Source organism: Chamaea fasciata, unplaced genomic scaffold, assembly GCF_029207755.1.
Source record: "Chamaea fasciata isolate MVZ Bird 193981 ecotype frontalis unplaced genomic scaffold, bChaFas1.0.hap1 SCAF_19, whole genome shotgun sequence".
NCBI classification, from domain to species: Eukaryota; Metazoa; Chordata; class Aves; order Passeriformes; family Sylviidae; genus Chamaea; species Chamaea fasciata.
Window position 1 is genome coordinate 1346694 of NW_027094104.1, and position 20036 is coordinate 1366729.

The following is a 20036-nucleotide window of genomic DNA, read 5'->3' on the forward strand; positions in this document are numbered from 1 at the left end:
GGCACAGAAAACACAGAAGCAAGTGCTTTCAAAAACATCTGCCTCAGGAAGACAAAGAAATCCCATCTCTGGGCTGCAGCAAGCATTACTGGAAAAAGCACTATCCTTACTCCTGAGGAATCAGTCTCAAGAGCTGCAATTACATAGAGGGAGAAAAAAAGAAAAGACTAATTGATATGCTTGCTTTTCAGACAGAAACACATTTTTAGCTCAGCTTGTCTATATTTTATGCAATGATACTCCTCCAGGGATAGGAGCAAAGTTATGTATTTCAATTTTCTAAGCTGGAAAAAAAAAAATCCCAATATATAATGGTATAAGAAAATTGACCCAGAACAGCGAAAGAGAAAAAGCAAGTTCTAAATATTGACCAAAATTTAGAAATCTATTTTTTTCCATACTAAAAATTGAATACTTTGTATTGCAGTCTTTCCTACTGTTTTTAAAGCATTGGCTGAGCAGGCATGAGGGTCCTAAGCTTCAACTCAGGATCCCTTTTATCAGGAGTGGCCACAGTGTCAGTCCCTGACTGCCCTGCCCAAGTGATGAAGGGGGAAAAAGTAACCACCAAGAATACAAGAGTTTCCAAATTGCACCAAATGTTTATTGTTAGTCTAGTACATTCAATATCATATTGACTAGAATACAGTAATTCAAAATATTTTTGGCGAATTGAAACTTTTTAAAAACCATTTCAAACACTCCAAAAAGCAAATGCCATGTAAAATTAACTTAAAATTAAAACAAACATATTCAAGCAATATAGTTTAACTTTTGACTACAGAAAACCTTTACATGTATTTTAGTGGTTTAAGAAGTACTGCATTTCAACAAAATATATGGACTCACAAAAAGTGGAAAATATTAAAATAGACACAATGTTAAAAAACTGAGGCATCCAGATGTGCAACTGTTGTAGCAGAATCACCTGCCCAGCTGTTCCCTTTGCTCTCTTTTGGGGCAGTTCATGAGTTTGCTGTGGTGCTGCCACGTCTCTGATCACCTGCTACCACCACACACCAATTCTTCAAGGTCTTTAATTTAAAGTTTGTCCCTCTGGTAAATTCCCTATACAAATGTAAATATTCCAAAACTTGTGACCCTCTGGCAAATCTGAGTGCAACAGGACCTTTAAAACATCCCTATCTTGCTATTTATTGTTTGCAGACAGGCAATATCCAGAACAAAATCTGAAAAAGGCAACACATTTTGGTTTTGTTTTTAAATACTGACATGAAAAACTGAGTAAATTATAAAAAGGATAAAGTCAATCTTAATATAAGACATTCATTACATAGTGGTACAGGATATAATTATGGGACAAACAGGATTACAATGACTCTTCTACACTGTTCATTAGAGCACATGTTCTACAGTCATGACTTGCTACCACAGCTGGATTTCCTGTACAGACAGTAACAAAGACCAGCTGGACTTTGTGTCAAGTCCCAGGATGACAAGTGACACCCTATCAAGTTCTCCAAGCTCTGCTCCCTGTCTGGCTGTGCTTGTGAGGAACCCTGAGCTCCAGGTGCTCAGCAGTGCTCTGCTGCTGCTCCCACCTGGATCTCCCAGCAGAACCCCACTCCACCAAAAGCTGGTGTTACCAGTCAGTTGAAGTCCCTTTGGGAATCTAAGCCTCAATGCCACGTGTGTGTCCGTGGGCTGGGGGATATTCCCCACACGAGCCCCCACCCTGGGCAGCACAGGTACAACTGGGAACCTGGAGGAGAAAATCACCTCAGCTATTCCTTTCACAGCTCTTCATCACAAATAAAGCCAGCTTAAGGTCTGGTTCAGTGGTACTGCAAATGAGCAGGATGCAGAATCACATTTAGGGTTTAGTTAGTGAAAGTGGTTATTGCAATTACAGCTGCAATACAACCTTCAGAAGAGGTACAATGTTCGCTCCTCAGGACAGGGTGTGGAATGTAACCATTTCTTGCAAGAGTTTGCAACATGAGTAACTGCATAGATGACAGTTGTGTGTCTTCAGTTCAGTAAATGTACTCTTTAAAGTTTACAAAAAACACAAAAAAGTTCCTATAAAAGTCACATTATACCAAGATAATGGGTGGTAAAAGTAGATTAGCTGTCTCTGATTCATGTTTAAGAAATGACTCGTGGAAAGGTGATATAAACCAATTTCAGGTCAAGAGCGTTACGTTTTCACTATTGCACTGACTTCACCATTTGAATCACTATTTTAGAAAAAATTCACTTAGTTAAAAATTGTAAAATTAAACTAGCATATAAAATTTGTTTGTAAACATCAGGTAGCCAGTTCTTTTAACGTGGAATGGACTCTTGGTTACCGCAGTACAGTATCTTATTTACAGCACTTGCCATGTGATGGGCAATGGCAGGACACAAACATCAGTTCACAGTAATTGTGTTCACAGAACTACCAAAGTCAGTGCAGTTTCGCTGTGCAATTTTTCCAATTCCCCCAAATTCTTTTAAGTCAAATAATACTGTTACAGAGGCCAAGTGCAGATTTTTTTTTTTTTTTTGTATATATCTATAGATATAGAGATATACATAATCTCACAAGTGACGAATGATGTCTGCAGGACTTCTGTAAAGGTACTTCCAAATGGCGTAGTAATGGACAGCAGCTGCTGTGGCCACGAAGACATGCCAGATGGCGTGGGCAAAGGGGATCACTCCATCACTCTTGAAGAACACCACACCCAGGCAATAGATCAAACCTCCCCAGGCCACCTCCTGCAGGCCCTCCGTGTTGCTCTGCCAGGGAACAAGGACAGGGCAGGGGTGTAAAAAGGGGGCAAAGTGTATTTACGGACAAATACCAAGTGCTTTTCTCCCCCAAGCAGAGGGAGCTGGCTGTGACAGCTCAGAAAATGTTGGGTGGGACAGATGGACAAGTGAGAAATGCAGTGTATTTATATTACACTTTGTGAAATGCACAATAATGTGTTTATACACTATGTCCCCACAGCACTAGAGAAGCTATACTGGGACAACTCAAGAACTAAAACAAGACTGATGGTTTGCTTCATCAGCAGAGCAGACAAACATGGAGACAAAGAAAACCACATTACTCTGTGGAAGTGTGAGTTTAATGCTCCTACCAGCAAGACTTTGATACAGCCAGTTAAGACACTAACTTAAATTGTGTCAGGTTTATATTAGCAGCAGAGAGGATTAATCAACATTATTGAAAATGTGTAAGTATAAGTAAGTTTGGAGTAGGACGCTTTTCAGATGCACCAAGAAACACAGGCTCTCTTTATCTACACAATGCAGCCCACATTGAACAAAACAAGGCAGCATTTCACTGAAATGTGAACTATAAATCCAAACTATAACTGATTGTATTTGGTTGCTCTGCAGAGAACATTTATAAGTACAGTGTACTGAAACGAACATCTCTGCAGAGGAAAGAGCTGCCCTGGAATTTAAGCTGGTTATAAAAGGCAAGTTTTGTTTGTTTGCACTGTTAATAGTCACATTTCTTACCATGGATGTCACTACCAGAGCAGGAGAAAATCCCATTGCTAAATAGAAAAAGAGTTCAACGATCTTATACCTAAAAAGGAAAGATTTGAGTCATTTAAGGAGGTGTACAAAAGGATGAACATTTCCTTCAATAGCAAAAAAGGACATTTTCAACTGTGTGTCGGTATGGGGTCATTATTCAAAAAGCTTTTTGTGCAGGTAAATAACCAGTGTTTTATGACAAAATTAAAACTAGTTTATCTCTGCATTGTAGAGTTGCAGGCAATACCTGCTCTAAATACTGCCTAGATGCCTTCACCTGCAGTAGGTACCAGTGAGAATAAAGCACTGAGACAACTTAAATTTTCTTAGTTCATTAGAACCTTGGTAGCTCCTCTGCAAAACAAAAAAAGTTTGGTCTTGTTCTCTGAGGGTAATTTTCAGTTTAGAGTTAAATGCAAAGAATAATTCTTACTTTTCATGGTAGAGAAATACATAAAGGGTTCCTCCAGCAGCCATCAGCCAGATAAACCATCGCATGTGAGATGCCAGAGGTCCCAGCTCTCGGAGATTTAACCTGGAGGCACAAAGATTCCAAGAGACAAAAGTGATGAGTGAACAGACCACACTGACACAAGAGGAGCAGGGATTAATAAAAACAAATAAATACTCAGAGCTTTACCTACAGAACGATGAGGGAACAAACACTGGGACATTCTATCCACAGAGAGGCAGAGGGTGTTTGCACTGATGGGTGGAAAGCATGAACTGAGGTATGTGGAATATAAATAAACTACTTTCTGATGTTTCCTAGCATCACTTTCTGTTCAGCAAGGCCCAGGATTACAATTACATTACACTGTCTGTCACAACACAGAATGTGGTCAATGGCACCCAAGAAGGCATCCATAGATTTTGGAAAGCTGCAATGACAAACTGTTTACTTTGGACAAGCTTTGACTGTGCAGCTGTGGTCCCCAATTCTTACCATGGTGCGTAGGATGCTGCAATGAAGACATAGATCATCATTCTGTCACACATGTGAAAGCAATGCTCCATTGTCCTAGAGAGAGACAGACAGAACAGGTCACCATGGTCACAGGTCACCACATTTTGGAAAGATTTTTGCATCATCTCATTTTCCTGATATGCTTTGGAGTTACTTTGAGGAAAATATCATCACCTCCATCCCTCTTAAAACCGTGTGGAGGAATTGAGGCACATAAGAGCTGAGCACTTCTCCAGTCCTCTCCCCTTCTCCACCCCACCCTTCATCCCTGTCACATCAACTCTGCCCAATCCAGACAGTGTTACTATTTAGTGACTACTGGCTAAATCCAATTTATGGCCCAGAATTATTTAGGGGTCTTACAAGAGAAAAATAAAATAAAAATAATAAATCACATGTCAGTTTTGCTATTGCTGCCTTGGTCCTAAGGAGGTTTCCTGCCTGTTTCTCAAAGCACTTGAGCACGCCATAGTCCCCGACAGTATCGTTATAACTGCAATGGGATATTATCCATCAACACTTACATTATGTTTTTCCCATTCTGCTTCTGGATTAAGAGCCACTAGGGCCTACGAAAACACTTCTTTGTGACAAGGCAGCAGACATTAAAGTTCATTGGTACATAAGTTTGGGTCACTCTTTCTTCTCAAAAAAAAAAAAAAACCAAGGATTTTTTTATCATGATTCAGTAGAAAGTACCACTCCAACCTCCTGCAAAATTGCTTTTGGCTGAGAAACACAATGGGGAAACATCACAAGAAAGTGAAACATTTTCTCCTGCCACCTTAAGTGACTCTTTTTCCAGGAAACGATGTGGAAGACGGTGGAGACGATGAAGAGGGCACAGAGCCCCACCCCGTACATCCAGGCCGTGATCTTCTCCCAGCGGTCATCGGAGAGCCGGTGCAGGAGGGCACTACCCACGATGGCAGGAACAATGAGGAACTGGCAAAACAAAAACAAAAGGCCGTTGTCAGGTCTCTGCCCTGGTGCCACCCACAGAGCAGCACCAGCAGGCAGAGAGCTCAGCCCAAGCAGAGAGAGTTCTGTCATTTCGTTTTAAGTTGATGCATCAGCACCAGAAATTCAACAATGTCTCAGGCACAGGTTAGACCTGGTTCTGAGAAATTTCTCCCCCCATGGTACCAGGGAACTTACCAACTCCTCTAGCCTTGACAGCAAATTCTTTTGTCTAATGCTGGAAGTATTAGCAGTGGTTTTATTTTCACATTCTGCCTCATGTTTTTAAACCATGTTGATCTTACTCTAGGCTTGAATTTAAGCCACCTCTTGTGCATAGACACAGAGCACAAGACAGATCAAAATAAACTTGAATCCCAAATGAAAAAACAAAGCATTTAGCAGAGTGCAGTTGCAGGAATTAAGCAATAGTTTTGCAGAACTTGGGTTTAAGCTATCATAAATAAATTAGCTGCAAACTTCTCTCACAAATAGATTTTTAATGCACAAAGATGTTCTTCCAATGCAGCGTATCCAATTCCGTTTTCCTCCCCACCTCCCTCTCAAGCATCTTTAATTCACTTCTTCCAAAAGAGGCCCCGTTCAAACATCATGATAAAATTATCACACTTGCATGAAGCATCCAAGAAGTAGCTGCAGGCTTCCCATACATTTAAATCTACACTCCTTTCCAGAATAAAATATGTGATATACCTCTCTCTCCTTCAGGAAAAGGCAAATAGAAAAGGGAGGGAAGGAGAAAATAATCCACAAAAGTCTACAAAACGCACTATGTCCAACAAGCATTTAAAGAAGAGAGCTCACTGACTCAGACAGTTCTACCCATCTCCTCCCACTATCAAGGCAGCCTTCTAAGTTACAAACACTGCACACATTCCCTTCCAGGCCCTACAGCATGTCTAAGATGCTAATTTGTTCCCTTGAATTGCAAATTAGCTTCTTAGGTTAAATTCTTGGTAATTGAACCCAAGTCTCATATGTTAAACAATAAAGCCAGCAACAAGCAATGTTTACACAAATCTGGCCCCTTTGCATTACAGGTTTGATAGCTCAGACTGCAAAGTTCTAGTCTGGGCTGACCTGTCTGTCCTTTATGTAATTACAGACTAGAGGAAATTGAGGTTCTGCTCAGTGCAGAGGATGCACAGCAAACTGAATGGATCTGAGAAGCAGCTGGCTGAGCCAGAGAATAACAACAAAAAACAAGTGGCTTTTCCTTCTGGCTTTGAAGTACATCAGCTGTCGCTTCATTACTATTAAATTTCCTTATGTTTTGCAAAATTTAGCGTATTTGTGCCAAAAGCTGTAGAGACATGGAAATGAAAAATATGGCATTGCTACATTCACAGCATTGGGACTAGAGGTGAAAACACTTCCTGAGCCTTGTAATGGAACTCTGGAAGTTGACTTGGGGCACTTTAAGGCCAGAAATAGTCTGCCAGCCTGGCTTCTCATTTATCACCAACCCCAAGTTTCCATGCACACATCCTGGATAGCCCCCAAGCTGAAGGAAGGTTGAAATGTGTCACTCCTCAGGAGATCAGTCACTCCTGTTTTCCATACATGACACACAGTGTGAATGAAGTGTGGCTGAAGCCCCTGGGACAGGCAGGAGCTGATGAGATGTGACAGCTGCTTCATTTCGTTTTGCAGGCGACAGGAGGATGGGCAGCCCCAGAAACGGTGGTGTAGCCATGGCTCTAAGCTGTACAGTCCCACTGTATCCGCATTCCTCACTTCCCTTCACAATTTTTGGTGCAAATTTCAGTTTTGACTAAATCTGACAGAGAAGTAAAACATTTCAGAGAGATTAAGTACCCATAGATACTAGGTAAAAGAGCAAATTCCTACTAATTCCCTCTAACAGCCTAGGTATGAGCTGCTCAGGGACTCCAACAGAGACCACTTCGTTGGAAAAGAGCCTCTTTGGGCTTTAGATTTAGATGTAACACAATAACCTGCCTTTCTTACACAGAGACCCCAGCTTTTTACTAATCTCCTCAAATATTCTACAATGTGGAATACTGATTTTTAATGCACAGAGATGTTCTTCTAATGCGGCATATCCATGTTGTGACATGGATAAGATGTGACATGGGATGATCAAATGGGCCAAAACAAAGTTCACGTCAATCACTTTTTCCAGTAATTATTGTGTATAAAGTGATATGGTTAAAACAACGAAGCAATTCTCTTATCACCTCTTTCTTTGCACCTTCAGAATCAAGAGTACAGCACATGAACGAAGACCTTAATTCCTTTTTTCGCCTTGTCCTGCTTTAAAGAACAATTCTACATCTCACAGGGAACAGCACTGTATTCCATGAGAAGGACTGACTGTTTTTTCTGAGTGTTCTTTTTGGAACCATTTTCCTCTCTGTCCCTGATAGGCACCACGGGAACAGCCAGACAAAACAAGAGATGTTTTATTACTCTTTTTTTTTTTTGGCCAAAAATAGCTACATTAAGTACAAAATCCAGAAACCATACCCTGCCGTTCCAGCCAACTGGATGGAAGTCCTTTAGGTGGCAATGCCATACCAGGTAACATATGGTACAGCTTTACCCATCTTACAAAAGAAATGCAAAACTTTACTTCATAAAAAAGGCAGATTTTCCCATGCTCATTTGAAGAAGTTACTTGCACAAGAATTGCATTTTAATCTCCAGTTTTCAGAATGGAAAAGCCATCAGCCCTTTAAAAGGAGGGGAATTTACCAAAAAAAGGAGTCAGAGAATCAGAACTAAGAGAAAGAGTGGGATTTTGCTGTGTCATTTTACAGGATGACAAAGCATTACTTAGTTGCCAATATTCCTTGAAAAAAAAATCCAGCTACAAGTCACAAAATCTTGGATATCTTATCACAGACTGCAAGCCTTCCAAGTGGATATCATCAAACCCAGTAACTTAATGTACTCCGAGCAAACCCAGAACTGTGATGTGCAAATTTACTAATTTTAGCACCTTGATTAATCCTGGCTGCATCAGAAGTGGGGCTGGAAAGGAGATTTGCAGAATAAGAGAGGAGGCAACAGTTTCTTAAGCTTCCTAGAGAAATGCCAGAACAAAATGAGAGAACAAAGTTAAAAGCTCTTTGCAATAAGGAGGAAGGTAAAGAACTAAAACCTGTTTATTTACATCTCCAGGTGGTAATCTTTCAGAATAGATTTCAGCACAACCTCTGTGTGGTGCATTTTGGGGAACCAACTACCACAAACTCTGCTGCCACAATGAGCAAAAAGCCTTAAGGCACAAGGAAAGAGGCTGACACAACAAGCTGTGAACCTGATCACGGTCGATTCAGGGAAATTACACTCTCTGGTTACCAACTTACAGCAAAATATCCAGTAGCTTCCACCTGTGTGGGGTTGTTCAGCACACTGCTCCACTGGTCAGTATTTTACCTGTATTCTTTCTGTATTTCTCCAGACAATCCCTGCCATGGAAAGCTTTAAAAACCTGCTGGAAGTTTAGCTTTAGTATAAAACAAAATGAAGTTTTCTCCTTGCATATCATGCAGACAGCAACAATGCCCTTTGATACACGAGCCACTGCAGCAGAGCGTGGTCTTACTGCGGCAATCTCACGGGCTCTCACTGGGAGGGAAACGCTAAGGGCACAAAGATGATCCACCCACTTCCTTTCTGGAAAGGAAGGCAACAGAGAGAGCGATAAAGCTGCCAGCCCTGCCCCAAAAAAATGTGACATTTAGAGGGAACCATGAAGGGCTGTGCCCGTCTCCAGCTGCCTGCTCCAGGAGTGCACTCCTGTTACCACCTCCCACAACTTTTCAATTTTCCTCGAGACCCGTAACATGGACTGGGAGACCCACAAGCAACCCGGGCTGTGTTCCTCTACACAGAGAGCAGAGAAACTGCTTAAACCACTCAGTGGGAATGGAGACATTTTCATCAGATGAGCCCTTCTAAAATTTCGATGACCCCTTCTTCCATGCTCAAACGGCCTTCTAAATGCTCCAGGTCTCATTTTTAAATATTTATACTACGTCTGTTTTTCCATGCACTTCACTAACCCAACCTGGAATACAGACTATGAATTTTAAGAATAGTTACTCCTTTTAAGGCAGTGGGAAGAAACATTTAAAGTACTATAAAGCAAGCCATGTCTAAATTATGAATTTTTAACACAACAGGGTCTACCTTTCGTCTGATGAACCTTGCATCCACCAGAAAGCTCCACGACGAAAAAGCCATCTCACCCCTCCAATTCTCACAACCCTTGCTTTTCTCATGCACTGTTTCCTTCCTGTTCCTCTGAACACAGAGAACAGTTTTTTTCTGTTTTCAACTACTTTGCTGCCATTCCTGTCTCACAGTGTCTGAAGGCAAGTCAATGCTTCATTTAAAGCTAAAAAAAAAGACCAAAGCAAGACATTTAAAATAGCCTTACAAGTAAGAAATTTGAAGATACCTTACCATGCCACACAAAGCTACCTTTAAAGTATTGTACCAAAAAATTGTACCTGGGATTCTATAACCTCCTTTATCCTTATTTTTTGTTGCTTGTTTGCTTTTTTATTAAGCAGCTGCCATAAACTGATTCCTCTGTATTTTTAAGTCCAAAACCAGATGGGATACCTACTGAGAGGTACAGCCACACTCAAAGTAGAAGTTGACTGCTTCCTGAATTATGAATGAAAGTTTAGAATAAAAATATATTGGAGAACCATTGCTGAATTCTGTTTTGTAGAATCATCAATGTCTAATTGAAAACCTGCACTGTAATCTAGCAGCAAAGACTCAGTCATTTGACCATCTAACACTCAATAAGTCTGCAACACAAAGGAGATGAAAACATTCCCCTGAGCTTCCTCTGTGCCTTCCCAGCTTAGGCTCCCATTTCAAGACTTTAAATATTGATCAAAAGTTATTGCATATTTACATTAACAGTTCATCGTAGCTTTTAGCAGGTAGTTTGCTCAGAGAGTAATTAGCTCCACCACAAACTGCAGCCTACCAGAAAACACTGATCCACCTTGGCTGTCACCTCCTGCTAACAGGCAGGAGTAAAACATACCTGTTTTTCAACTAGGTGAAAGCCGAAATTGCTAAGGAGCACAGCAACATCTGCCAGATATTTTGAAACCTAACCTTTCGGCTAGAGCAAACAAGATTTGCACAAGGATTATGAGATAAACTACATATTTGTGCTAACTAACAGAATGTTGCTTCATTACCTAGGCAAATAAGCATATATTGACATAATGCTGTACATTAGACCCTTGGCTTAGAGAACACAGAAGCTTCAGTCAACTTTACGTCTGCATGCAAAACCAAGGTGATTCTGTTTTCACCAGCACCACAGAGCTGTATGTTGGTTATTTATGAAATACACACATGGGATCCTTAAGAACAGAGCTCCTTCTAGAACTGAAGAGTCCCAGGCACTGCTTGGAGCTTTCTTATCTGCAGCTCACTCAGACACACTGGAGATAAGAGACTGAGGACAAAGTCAAACATACTTCAGACGTTTGGAGTTGGGGAGACGCACAAGCTGCTTTTATAAAAGGGCAAATGCTATCTTAAAAAGCAAACAAACACATTTTTAAGTCCTTTTCGAAGTGCCAGATAACAAATTAAACTTCCTAATTACTAAAAGGGAAAAAAAAAGAAATCAAAGGAGACTGCTTTTGTTATTCTTTATGTGAATATCATGTATTCAAATCTAGAGTAAGCTCTTACATTACGAAAATAAGGAAAGACTTAAAATTTCAGCAGGCCTGTCAGCATTACTGCGGCCTCTTGCAAACTAGCAGATTTTTTGAAGAGTCAGTAGGTATCAGAATTAAAACATTCCAGGTCTCGTAGCTCATACCCACAGTCAGTCTGATGAGGCCTTCCCATTTCTCACATGGATAAATCTTTCTTATACTTCCAGTTTACAATTTGCACAATACATCAGCACAGACGTGGGAAATCCCCCTTGCAGGCTAACTAGAAGTGGCCAATACCCCCTTTATCGTAGGCATCCTTTGACTAGAGCAGAGGGAAAATATCAAGAAAAGACCTTCACATTGGTGAAAAGGAATCTTATGAAGCATCTGGAGCTCCAAGAGATTCAGAACATTGCCAAACATCTACTTTTCTGGACTGTTACAGTTAATGCTTATATGCACAAAACCACAGAGAGGCTGTAGATATGAACACAGTGAGGCAAAGGTAAGCATTTAGCAATCCAAACCAACAAAAAAATTATTGAAATATCTGGTTTAAAAAAAAAAAAAAAAAAAGGAAAAGAAGCCAGAAATGTACTTACTGCATGTGTGTAACAGTTAGCAGCATGTTCATAGCAAGTGGGTTTGTAGCGGCTGTTGGCTGGAGCTGGGTGGTTCATGAACCTGTTGAATAATTAAGAAGTACTTTTAGGAAAGTTACTAAAACATCTCTCTGCCTCATGAAGGAAATGAAGGAATACTTCCAACCTAGTAGTGTTAAGAATCATAAGTACAGATGTTCAAAGTAACTGTGATTTAAACTGCAAGTTCTCCCAAGTAAAGTCTCTTACCGGACGCACACGTTAAATAAATTCTTGTGACTGCCTGGTGCAAGGGATAGTTAGCTTTAATCAAGAGCTCACACAGAACAGTCAGACTCCTCCTTTTCTCAGAGTTTGGTCAGATGAAGAATGAACTATTTCCTATTTAAATTACATAGCAAGAACTCAAATTATTCTTGAAATATGGAGTTCATCATAGCTGCCAGGGGTTACTCTTCTTTTACACAGACCTTGAAACTGCAGCAATATTCCAGTTTGGAACACTTGAACACTGACTTTTAGACTCCTACAGCAAGCAGTATTTGTGTTTGGAGCATTAAGTGGCTCATTTTTTCCAATCTCAGGTCTGTAACCAAGATCCAAGCATCCCCTATGCTGGGATGATGAAAGGAGACTCTAATGGTCAGTTCCAAAGAAGAAACATTTCAAGAGGTTTGCCACAGACATTCCACCCTTTTCTCTAAGAATTTTCAAACATTCTAACAAACAAACAAACAATCACATCAAATGCAGTCCATGCAAGCTGAACAGAATAGGATGAAACCTGAGAAAGTTTCGGAAGAACTTGTCAATGCAAACGCTTCATTTAAGCGTATTAAAAAACCCAAACACTTGAGCTGTTTCCGTGAAACTCAACAATTTAAATCTGTGCTGGAACACCTGCAAACGACAGCACACACCTATATGCAACAGTCAAATGAAAGCTGTGAATTTCTCCAGCTCCAGTCTGTTATCCCAGCACTGCTGACTCCTATAAAAGTGATTATCTTTCACCAATAATTCCAGTTTACTTCAGGCTATTCTAAAACCAGGCATTGACAATTAGTCAGGTATCCAAGAAGCCAGGAACAGCTTCACAAGAAATACAGAACACGTCTGCATGTTCAGAAACGAGAGCACCTTTGTTACCAAGATCTAGACAAAAAGCTTGTTATACAAACTTTGGTCCTTCCCCATGTCCTCCCTGGTTTAAATCAAAATGAGTCCTATTTTTATGACATCTATAAAATATTGGCCAACCTCAAAGCAGGGAAAAACAAACAACTAAAAAAGTCCCATCCAAATCTTACAGTTGGCATAAGCAGTTCCAGATTTTTGGGATGTTTCACTTGTTTTTCTTGACTGATTTATTAAGTGACTTATAAACCTTTTTTTTTTTCTAAACTGATAAATGAAAATGTAGCAGCATTGGGAAAATAGCACCGTGTCATGATCCCTCCCCAAACAGTGGCAATTTCAAGGAACAGTTTCATTGCTACTAATACAAAGGCTAAGAAAATGTGGATTTAATTTACAGACACAGAACATAAATAGTTGTTAGCAAAACAATAACCCTGCAGAAGTTAATATATGGTTAAAAAGGCTAATTTTTTGTCTGTGACAAATGGCACCTTGCTCTCCTCTCCAAGAAGACAATGACACTGTCATCACAAAGGCTTGCAGAATATTTGGAAAATTACTTTTTTCCCCAGTGCCTGTATGTCTTCAACAGCTGCTGAACACCATCTTGGCATCCTCTAAAGATGGAACATTCAGTTTGCTCAGTTCTGCTTCCAAGTTAGGAAAATATTTAAAAATAAAAGCATCTGTTGGCTCAGTGAGTGGCCAGGCTTGGACTGCCCTTGTCCAACTCCATAAATTCAAAGTCATGGGAAACTTTTCACAACTAGAGCATTATTACATTTCTCTGTGGTGGTACTTTAGAAGTCTCACAAGAAATAAAAAATAAAGAAACTCAAACAAACTCAAACCAAAAGGAATAAGCTTATACTCTGCAGGAGCTTTATAATTCTTCTTGTTCCAGATTTCTATAAAGGTTACTACTAGCATATAAAAACCTATAAATAATTGATGCTCCTAGTTGGAACTTCTATTATCCAACAATAGACTGCTTTTAATTTGTTTTCCTTTTTTCCAGTAGGAAACACACTGCATCTTTCTAAAGCAATCACATCGGATCTAGGAGTAATGTTAGATTTTGGAATTATGAACAAACACTTTAGAAATTAGGACCTCTTACTGTCACTAATTTAAAGACATTTATTAGCCGTAGAACAGAACACAAAGACAGTAACAAATCTCCATCCCTGCTCTGTTACCTACCCAGAGTTGGGTTTTTTTCCCTGTTTCGTTTGTGGCAGCACAGGAATGATGCAAATGTTCTGCACCAGAGCTCCAGCAGAACTTCAGCATTAGCAACACCTGACCCATCCCCTTCCCCTCAGTGTTTACACCAATAACACCAACACCACCAGTGCGTTTTGGCAGGAGGGGAAGTGTTCAGCTTTACCTCTGCCTTGCAGAAATGGGTCTCACAATGCCCCAGCACCAACTCTGCTGCACATCTGATGGACCTGCACCTCTCCCTTCTGAGAGGGATCGCCTTCAACAGGCTGCAGACCCTGATGCCAAACACAGAAAAGCATTTGCTCAGGTCACTACTCACAGGCAACAGTCTTAGTAAAGCAAAGTTTCAGTTATTCCTCTCGGCCTTTTGATAATTAACTATTTATAACATTATCAGGAACAACTTCGGAGGGAGGATCATTAATAAGGTGGCTGGAAGGGCAATAATGCTAGCCTGTGCTTCTCGGAAGTTCATTTCATTTCCAGCTTGGCAGTTTAGGTTTAATGTCTTAAGAAACAGACATGAATTTAGAAAATAGCTGCTCTGTTGTATTACTGATGTGCTCATCAAAACCAGGAAAATTATTTGGACAAACCCTGTTGAAGTCTGTCATATACTCCTGCAGTTACAGACATGTATGACATTGCAAAACAAAGGCAAAAGAATGTGGCTGCAGACTTATTCACACTCTAGAGGCAAAACAGCTCTGCTCTTTCATAAAGAAGCCAAGAAACCCCATGCCACCACCACCAATGGATGCTTCTTGTCTCCTGCTTTTTGTGACTACTCCAACACAGGGACATTGTTCTTCCTCCTATCTACAGGTCACATTTGCCTCTTCTGGAAGAGATAATTGTGGGAATTATAATCTCACCTTCCTAAAGGGGAAGCTCAGTAAAGAGCATTCAAATGCTGTTTACTTCTAGACAAAAGCTCTCTGTAACACAGCCGTTAAGGTTATTATCAAATGCAGGACAGTCTGACAAAGTCCCACTGAACTGGACTACAGTTTACAGGAAACGTCTTTAATTGAAGCCTTTTTGATTCCCTAGCAAATCTCTAATGTATTCTTTAAGAGCAAGACTGGTGAAGCCAGAGTCATTTAATCAGAGGATATGCAGCACATTTCACACGGATGCATAAATACTTCTCCATTTAAGATACTGACAATCCAAGATAAAATATTAATGCCTTCAATACCAGAATAAGAAATTTCTGAAATTAAGAACTGCTTGCAGCCAGCCAGGAGAGCAGAATGCTTTCGCACTGAACTGAGCTGTGACTTCCTTCTCACAATCTAAATTCTCAATGCTCAGGATCTGCTCAAGGCCAAGGAAGTCCAATATTCAGAATTTCACAGCAAACAAACAACTTCTGATGAACATATTCCCACTATAAGCAGAAAAAAGGTATTGAGAGAGACATTTGGCAATTTAAAACAAGAGGGAAGAAACTCATACCCCCCCATTCCCACTACTTGATCTTTGACCTTGAAATACTTCAAATATTTTAAATATTAAACATACAGACTGACCCACCCCTTGTGACAGACCCTATTCTCAAGCTCCTATTCATTTCCAAGGAACAGACGCTGTATGTTTCACAGAGATTCCAGAAGTAAGAGAAGATAGCATTTGGGAGACAAAGCAGAAGGAAAATCCGAAGGTTCTTAATGCTTTGTCTTGGCATGCAAAGCCAGCTTAGAAAAATAAATTACAAAACCCCAAATCCATTACACATATCTGTTTGGCATTTGTCTGGCATCACAGCAAGCTCAGACCCCAAACTGCAGAAGGGAAATCAAATCCTGCCTTATTGATGACTCCCATCTGCTGAATGAATTATTGTTTTAAGCACGAAGAAAAACGTCAGTAAAAACAGCAAGCACTGATAATGGCTTCAAAGATCTGGAGTTTTTTAATCTTTTCAGAAAGAATTTTTGCTTTATTCAGCTCAAAAGACATGATACTTCCTTTTATCAGCTTAAAAGCACATTCCCCCTTTTTGTGCCTTCCTTTCTTTGTGCTTTCCAGCAGCAGGGGAAGCCATTTAGACTTAATAAACCACAAATAACAGCATTTGAGAAACTGCAACAAGGTGGGTGTAACTCTACAAAACCAGCAGTAGCATACACCAAATGGCGTTAAAAATTGCTTCATTATCTAAATATATGCTTCAATATCTAGGATGTTATCTAGGCTCTTTGTTTTCTAGAGAAAACAAAAAAAAATATTACACACAGGCCAAAACAGATCTGCACTACATTTTCCTGATGACCATCTAGATTAGATTTTGAAGAGAAACTAAAGGGATTTATAAAAACCTTGCTTGCTTTGACCAACCTGGCTGCTATTTCCTCTTGACAAATTCATTCAGTTAAAAGTAGATCCATATTCCTCCGCACTAGGCACCTTCCTTCCCGGATTTGAAAATACCTAGCTGTTGTTTGTGACTGTTCACGCAATCTTTACTAACACTGAACATCTGAGGCACAGAAATAATTCAGATCACTGCAGAAGCAGTTCCCTTCTTTGGAAATATCAGTGAAATCACAAGCAGTGTGAAGGTTCATGTACTTACAGCGTGATACTAAAGATAAAAGGAAACCTGCAACACTCTGAGAATCCACAAACAACTCTGCTATCATACATAGACTGGGTCATGGAAAAAAGTGTCTGTGCATCCCACTGACCTCCTCAAAGCCTCCCCAGCCTTCTGGCAAGTAAGTGAGGCAGCAATTCAAGCCAAGAGTGGGCAGCAATCACAAGTCACCCCAGGCGCTGCAGCACATCTGAGCTCAGGGGCAGGGGACCAAGCCAGCCGAGGTGTGGGCTAGCACAGAAACCACATCCGACTGCATTCATATTTTTCTCTTTCAATTTTATTTCCCTTTTAATACTTAGGTTTCAGTTTCTTGAGCAAGCTGGTGAAAGGAGAGCAGGGCAGCCCTAGAGCAGGTAGGTGGTCAGGGAAGGCACTGTGAAACTGGCCTCACCCAGGAGACGGGCTCTCCATCAACAGCTGCAGGCCTGGCATCTGGACTCCGGGCTAGGAAGAACCAAAGCCTGAAGATGTTGACCCAGGAACCACGATTTCAGCTACTCAATCGACCTTCCCCGAACACCAGCAGCATCTTCAGCTGAATGAGAGTTTATTTTTAAGCTGAAAAAGCATAGATTTAGACTGGATACCAGGAAGAAATTCTTCCCTGGGAGGGTGCTGGGGCCCTGTCACAGATGCGGCCACCCCATCCCTGGAAGCGTCCACGACCAGTCTGGACAGGGCTTGGAGCAAGGTCTAGCGCAAGGTATCCCTGCCCATGGCAGGGGGCGGAATGAGATTACGTTCAAGGCGCTTCCAGCCCAGAGCACGGTGTGGTTCCACGATGCCCAAGGCGCCCGCGGAGGCGGCAGAACGAGGAGCTCCGCGGCCCCGCGGCGCAGCCGGAGCCGGCGGGCGCTGACCCGGCCCGGCCCCGGAGCCACAGGTCGGGCCCCGCGGGGGCGCCGCGATGCGCGGCCGTGACGCGCGGCCGGATGCGCGAACCTTCACCCATTTCACAGCGGCGGCGAACAAACAAACACACCAACAAAAGACCCTCCGCGCCCCCACCCCCTCGCATCCCTCGGGACCTCGCCGCCCTCCCCGCCCGGCACCGGCGAGAAAACCGCGGCTCCCGCACCATCCCTCACCCCGCCCGGGGGTCCCATCCCGTGGGGAGCGGCTCGGGCGGCAAGGCGGATCCCGTCCCCGCCGGGAGTCGCGGCGAGCTCACCTCCGGAACCGCTCCCGGAGCCGCCGCATGGGTCCGGGGCGGGGGGTCGGGCCGGGGGGCTGCGGGCGGCTCCGGGGGCGGTTCGGGCCGGGCTCCGGGCCCGCATCGGCGGCCGAGCAGCCCCGGCGCGCAGGACGGCGGGCGCCGGGCGGGCTGAGCGCGGAGCCGGGCGGGCGGCGGCCGCTTTAAGCGGCCCTGGCTCCGCGCAGCCCCCGCCCCGGCCCGCCCACCGCGGCCCGGCCCCGCCGCCCAGCGCGGGAGGAGCCGGCCCCGGCGCCGCGGGAGGCCGGGCTGCGGGGCACCGGGGCACCGGGGAACGGGGCTGGGGGGCAGCGCCGGCAGGGCAGCGCCGGCGGGGCAGCGCCGGCAGGGCAGCGCCGGCAGGGAGCCGCGGCCTGGCTCCCGAGGGTGGCCCGGCCGGGCCGGGGTTCCGGGAAGCGGGGGATGGCCGGGGCTGGCGGTGAGCGGGGCCCGGCTGCCGCTCGTCCCGCAGCCCCGCAGGGCGATGGAGCGGCTCCGGGGGCTCTTGGGGACAGCGGTTCGATCGCCATTGTCTCAGCTGGTTCATCAGAGAGGAGGGCTTGGCGGTGGCAACGCGCCTCCTCTTCCCAGCCTGGGGGCTGTAGGAGCCTTTCTGCGGGGGATCGGCATAGGCTGACCCGGCTGACTTCACCCACCCGCCCATGGGGTCCATCGCGGCGTGGCAAAGGAGAGCGCTGTCCTTTGGACGTGGGATCATTTACTCCACTCCAAGTCGAGGTTACGGTGGCCAGGCTGCTTGTGATAAACTGGCCGGCGGAGTTCCCCCGTCTCAATGCCCTAATCTTACCTCCCCAAACCTAACTTTGCTAGGCAAGGGTTATTTCACTAAGCGAAGGGACCGTGTCAGGCATATTTCTGTAAGGTGAATGTGGTGTTGCCTTGTACAGTACAAATAAGGGCATGAATTAGGAGAATATTAAGTTCTATTCACGCTATTCTTCTAATCTAATATCTTGTTTACAGTGGGATTTTGAACAGTTCGCAGCCCTCAACAAAAGCGATTAGTAGAGGCACACCAAAGCCAACCACGGGTTTAGACAAATAAACCATACCCAATGTCAACATCTTTCATAGTAGGACTGAGACAAACGGGATCTGCTGGCAGCTGTGCCGTGGTTTGTAAGTCATCTCCCAAGCTAAACGTGTCACCTGTGCCAGGTAACCACCTCCAGCACAGGCAAGTGTGAGCGTCACAGCTTGGCTGCGTGTCAGGCTCAGTCTGACTGCTCATGGCTCTCAGTCCCATTTACCAACTTCGCTGGTGCCGGCAGTGAGCAGAGGGTTAGGTGGTAACAGTTTTGTAAACTGCTGTGGCAAGCCTTGCCCCTCAGTTTCTGTAGTTCCAGTAAAGAATAAGCTCTTCTGATAAAAATTGCAGATTTTGTTCTCCAACAGGGGCTTGCTTGCTGCTAGGATAGGTGAGGCTGGGCCAGAAGACTTCTGCCAACAGCTGCTCGTCTTTTCTGAAAGAGGAGGGCAGAGCTTGATGCTGGAAAGGAGAACTCCTGAAATGCAGAGCCAAGCTAGTTCCCTGAGAAATGCTCCCATTAATCTCAGTGAGGTAGCACTGCTAATATGTTGGTACAATCTGTCATCCAATTTAACAGTGTCACTGGTAATAAAGTTTCATATTGCCTATGTTATCTGTTAATCCAAAAGGAGCAAAGTTTGAGGACACTGCTGAAGAGCCCAGACCTGCACGCAGCTTCATTTTAACAGCTGAACTGCCAGCAGTATCTAATGTCCTGGCTTTATATTGAGGTAGGGCTTGTGGTGATGCAGCCGCCTTCCTGCTCAGTACCACACACCCATCCTTGCATTCCTCTGCAACTTCCCTAGTAATTTGCACTTTCAGGTTATAGAAATGTTCTGGAACATGTGATGTGTACACCACGACTGGAAGGCTGGCTGCTTTGTGGTTCTGGCAAAAAGCTGGGCTGACTCCTGTAAAATAAGTGCGCTGACACCTTAAAAGGTGCACACAGAGGTGTTGCATCTCGTCTCCATCTCCTCTCATTCCCTCTGCTCCTCTTTGACCCTTTCTTCTGCCTTCTCCCAAGCCACCGTGGTTTTCCTTTCTTTCCCTGCTGCCTTGGACATTTGATCTAGACTCTACCCGAAA

General features: G+C 43.3%; 1 protein-coding gene across 3 annotated transcripts; it reads right to left on the reverse strand.

Annotated features, from left to right (window-relative positions):
- Positions 1–582: 582 nt before the first annotated feature.
- MMD (monocyte to macrophage differentiation associated) lies at positions 583–18040 on the reverse strand. Of its 3 annotated transcripts, none has more exons than XM_066200379.1 (7): positions 17873–18040; positions 11730–11811; positions 5256–5416; positions 4451–4525; positions 3938–4039; positions 3484–3553; positions 583–2748 (listed from the first exon to the last, which is right to left on the reverse strand). In XM_066200379.1, the coding sequence occupies exons 1-7, from the start codon at positions 17899–17901 to the stop codon at positions 2548–2550; spliced, it is 720 nt and encodes a 239-aa protein (XP_066056476.1). In that variant the 5' UTR covers positions 17902–18040; the 3' UTR covers positions 583–2547. The 3 variants fall into 3 exon arrangements, with proteins under 3 accessions (XP_066056476.1, XP_066056475.1, XP_066056477.1); XM_066200378.1 differs by lacking the exon at positions 17873–18040 and adding an exon at positions 17093–17512; XM_066200380.1 differs by lacking the exon at positions 17873–18040 and adding an exon at positions 14260–14353.
- Between the last annotated feature and the right edge of the window lie 1996 nt (positions 18041–20036).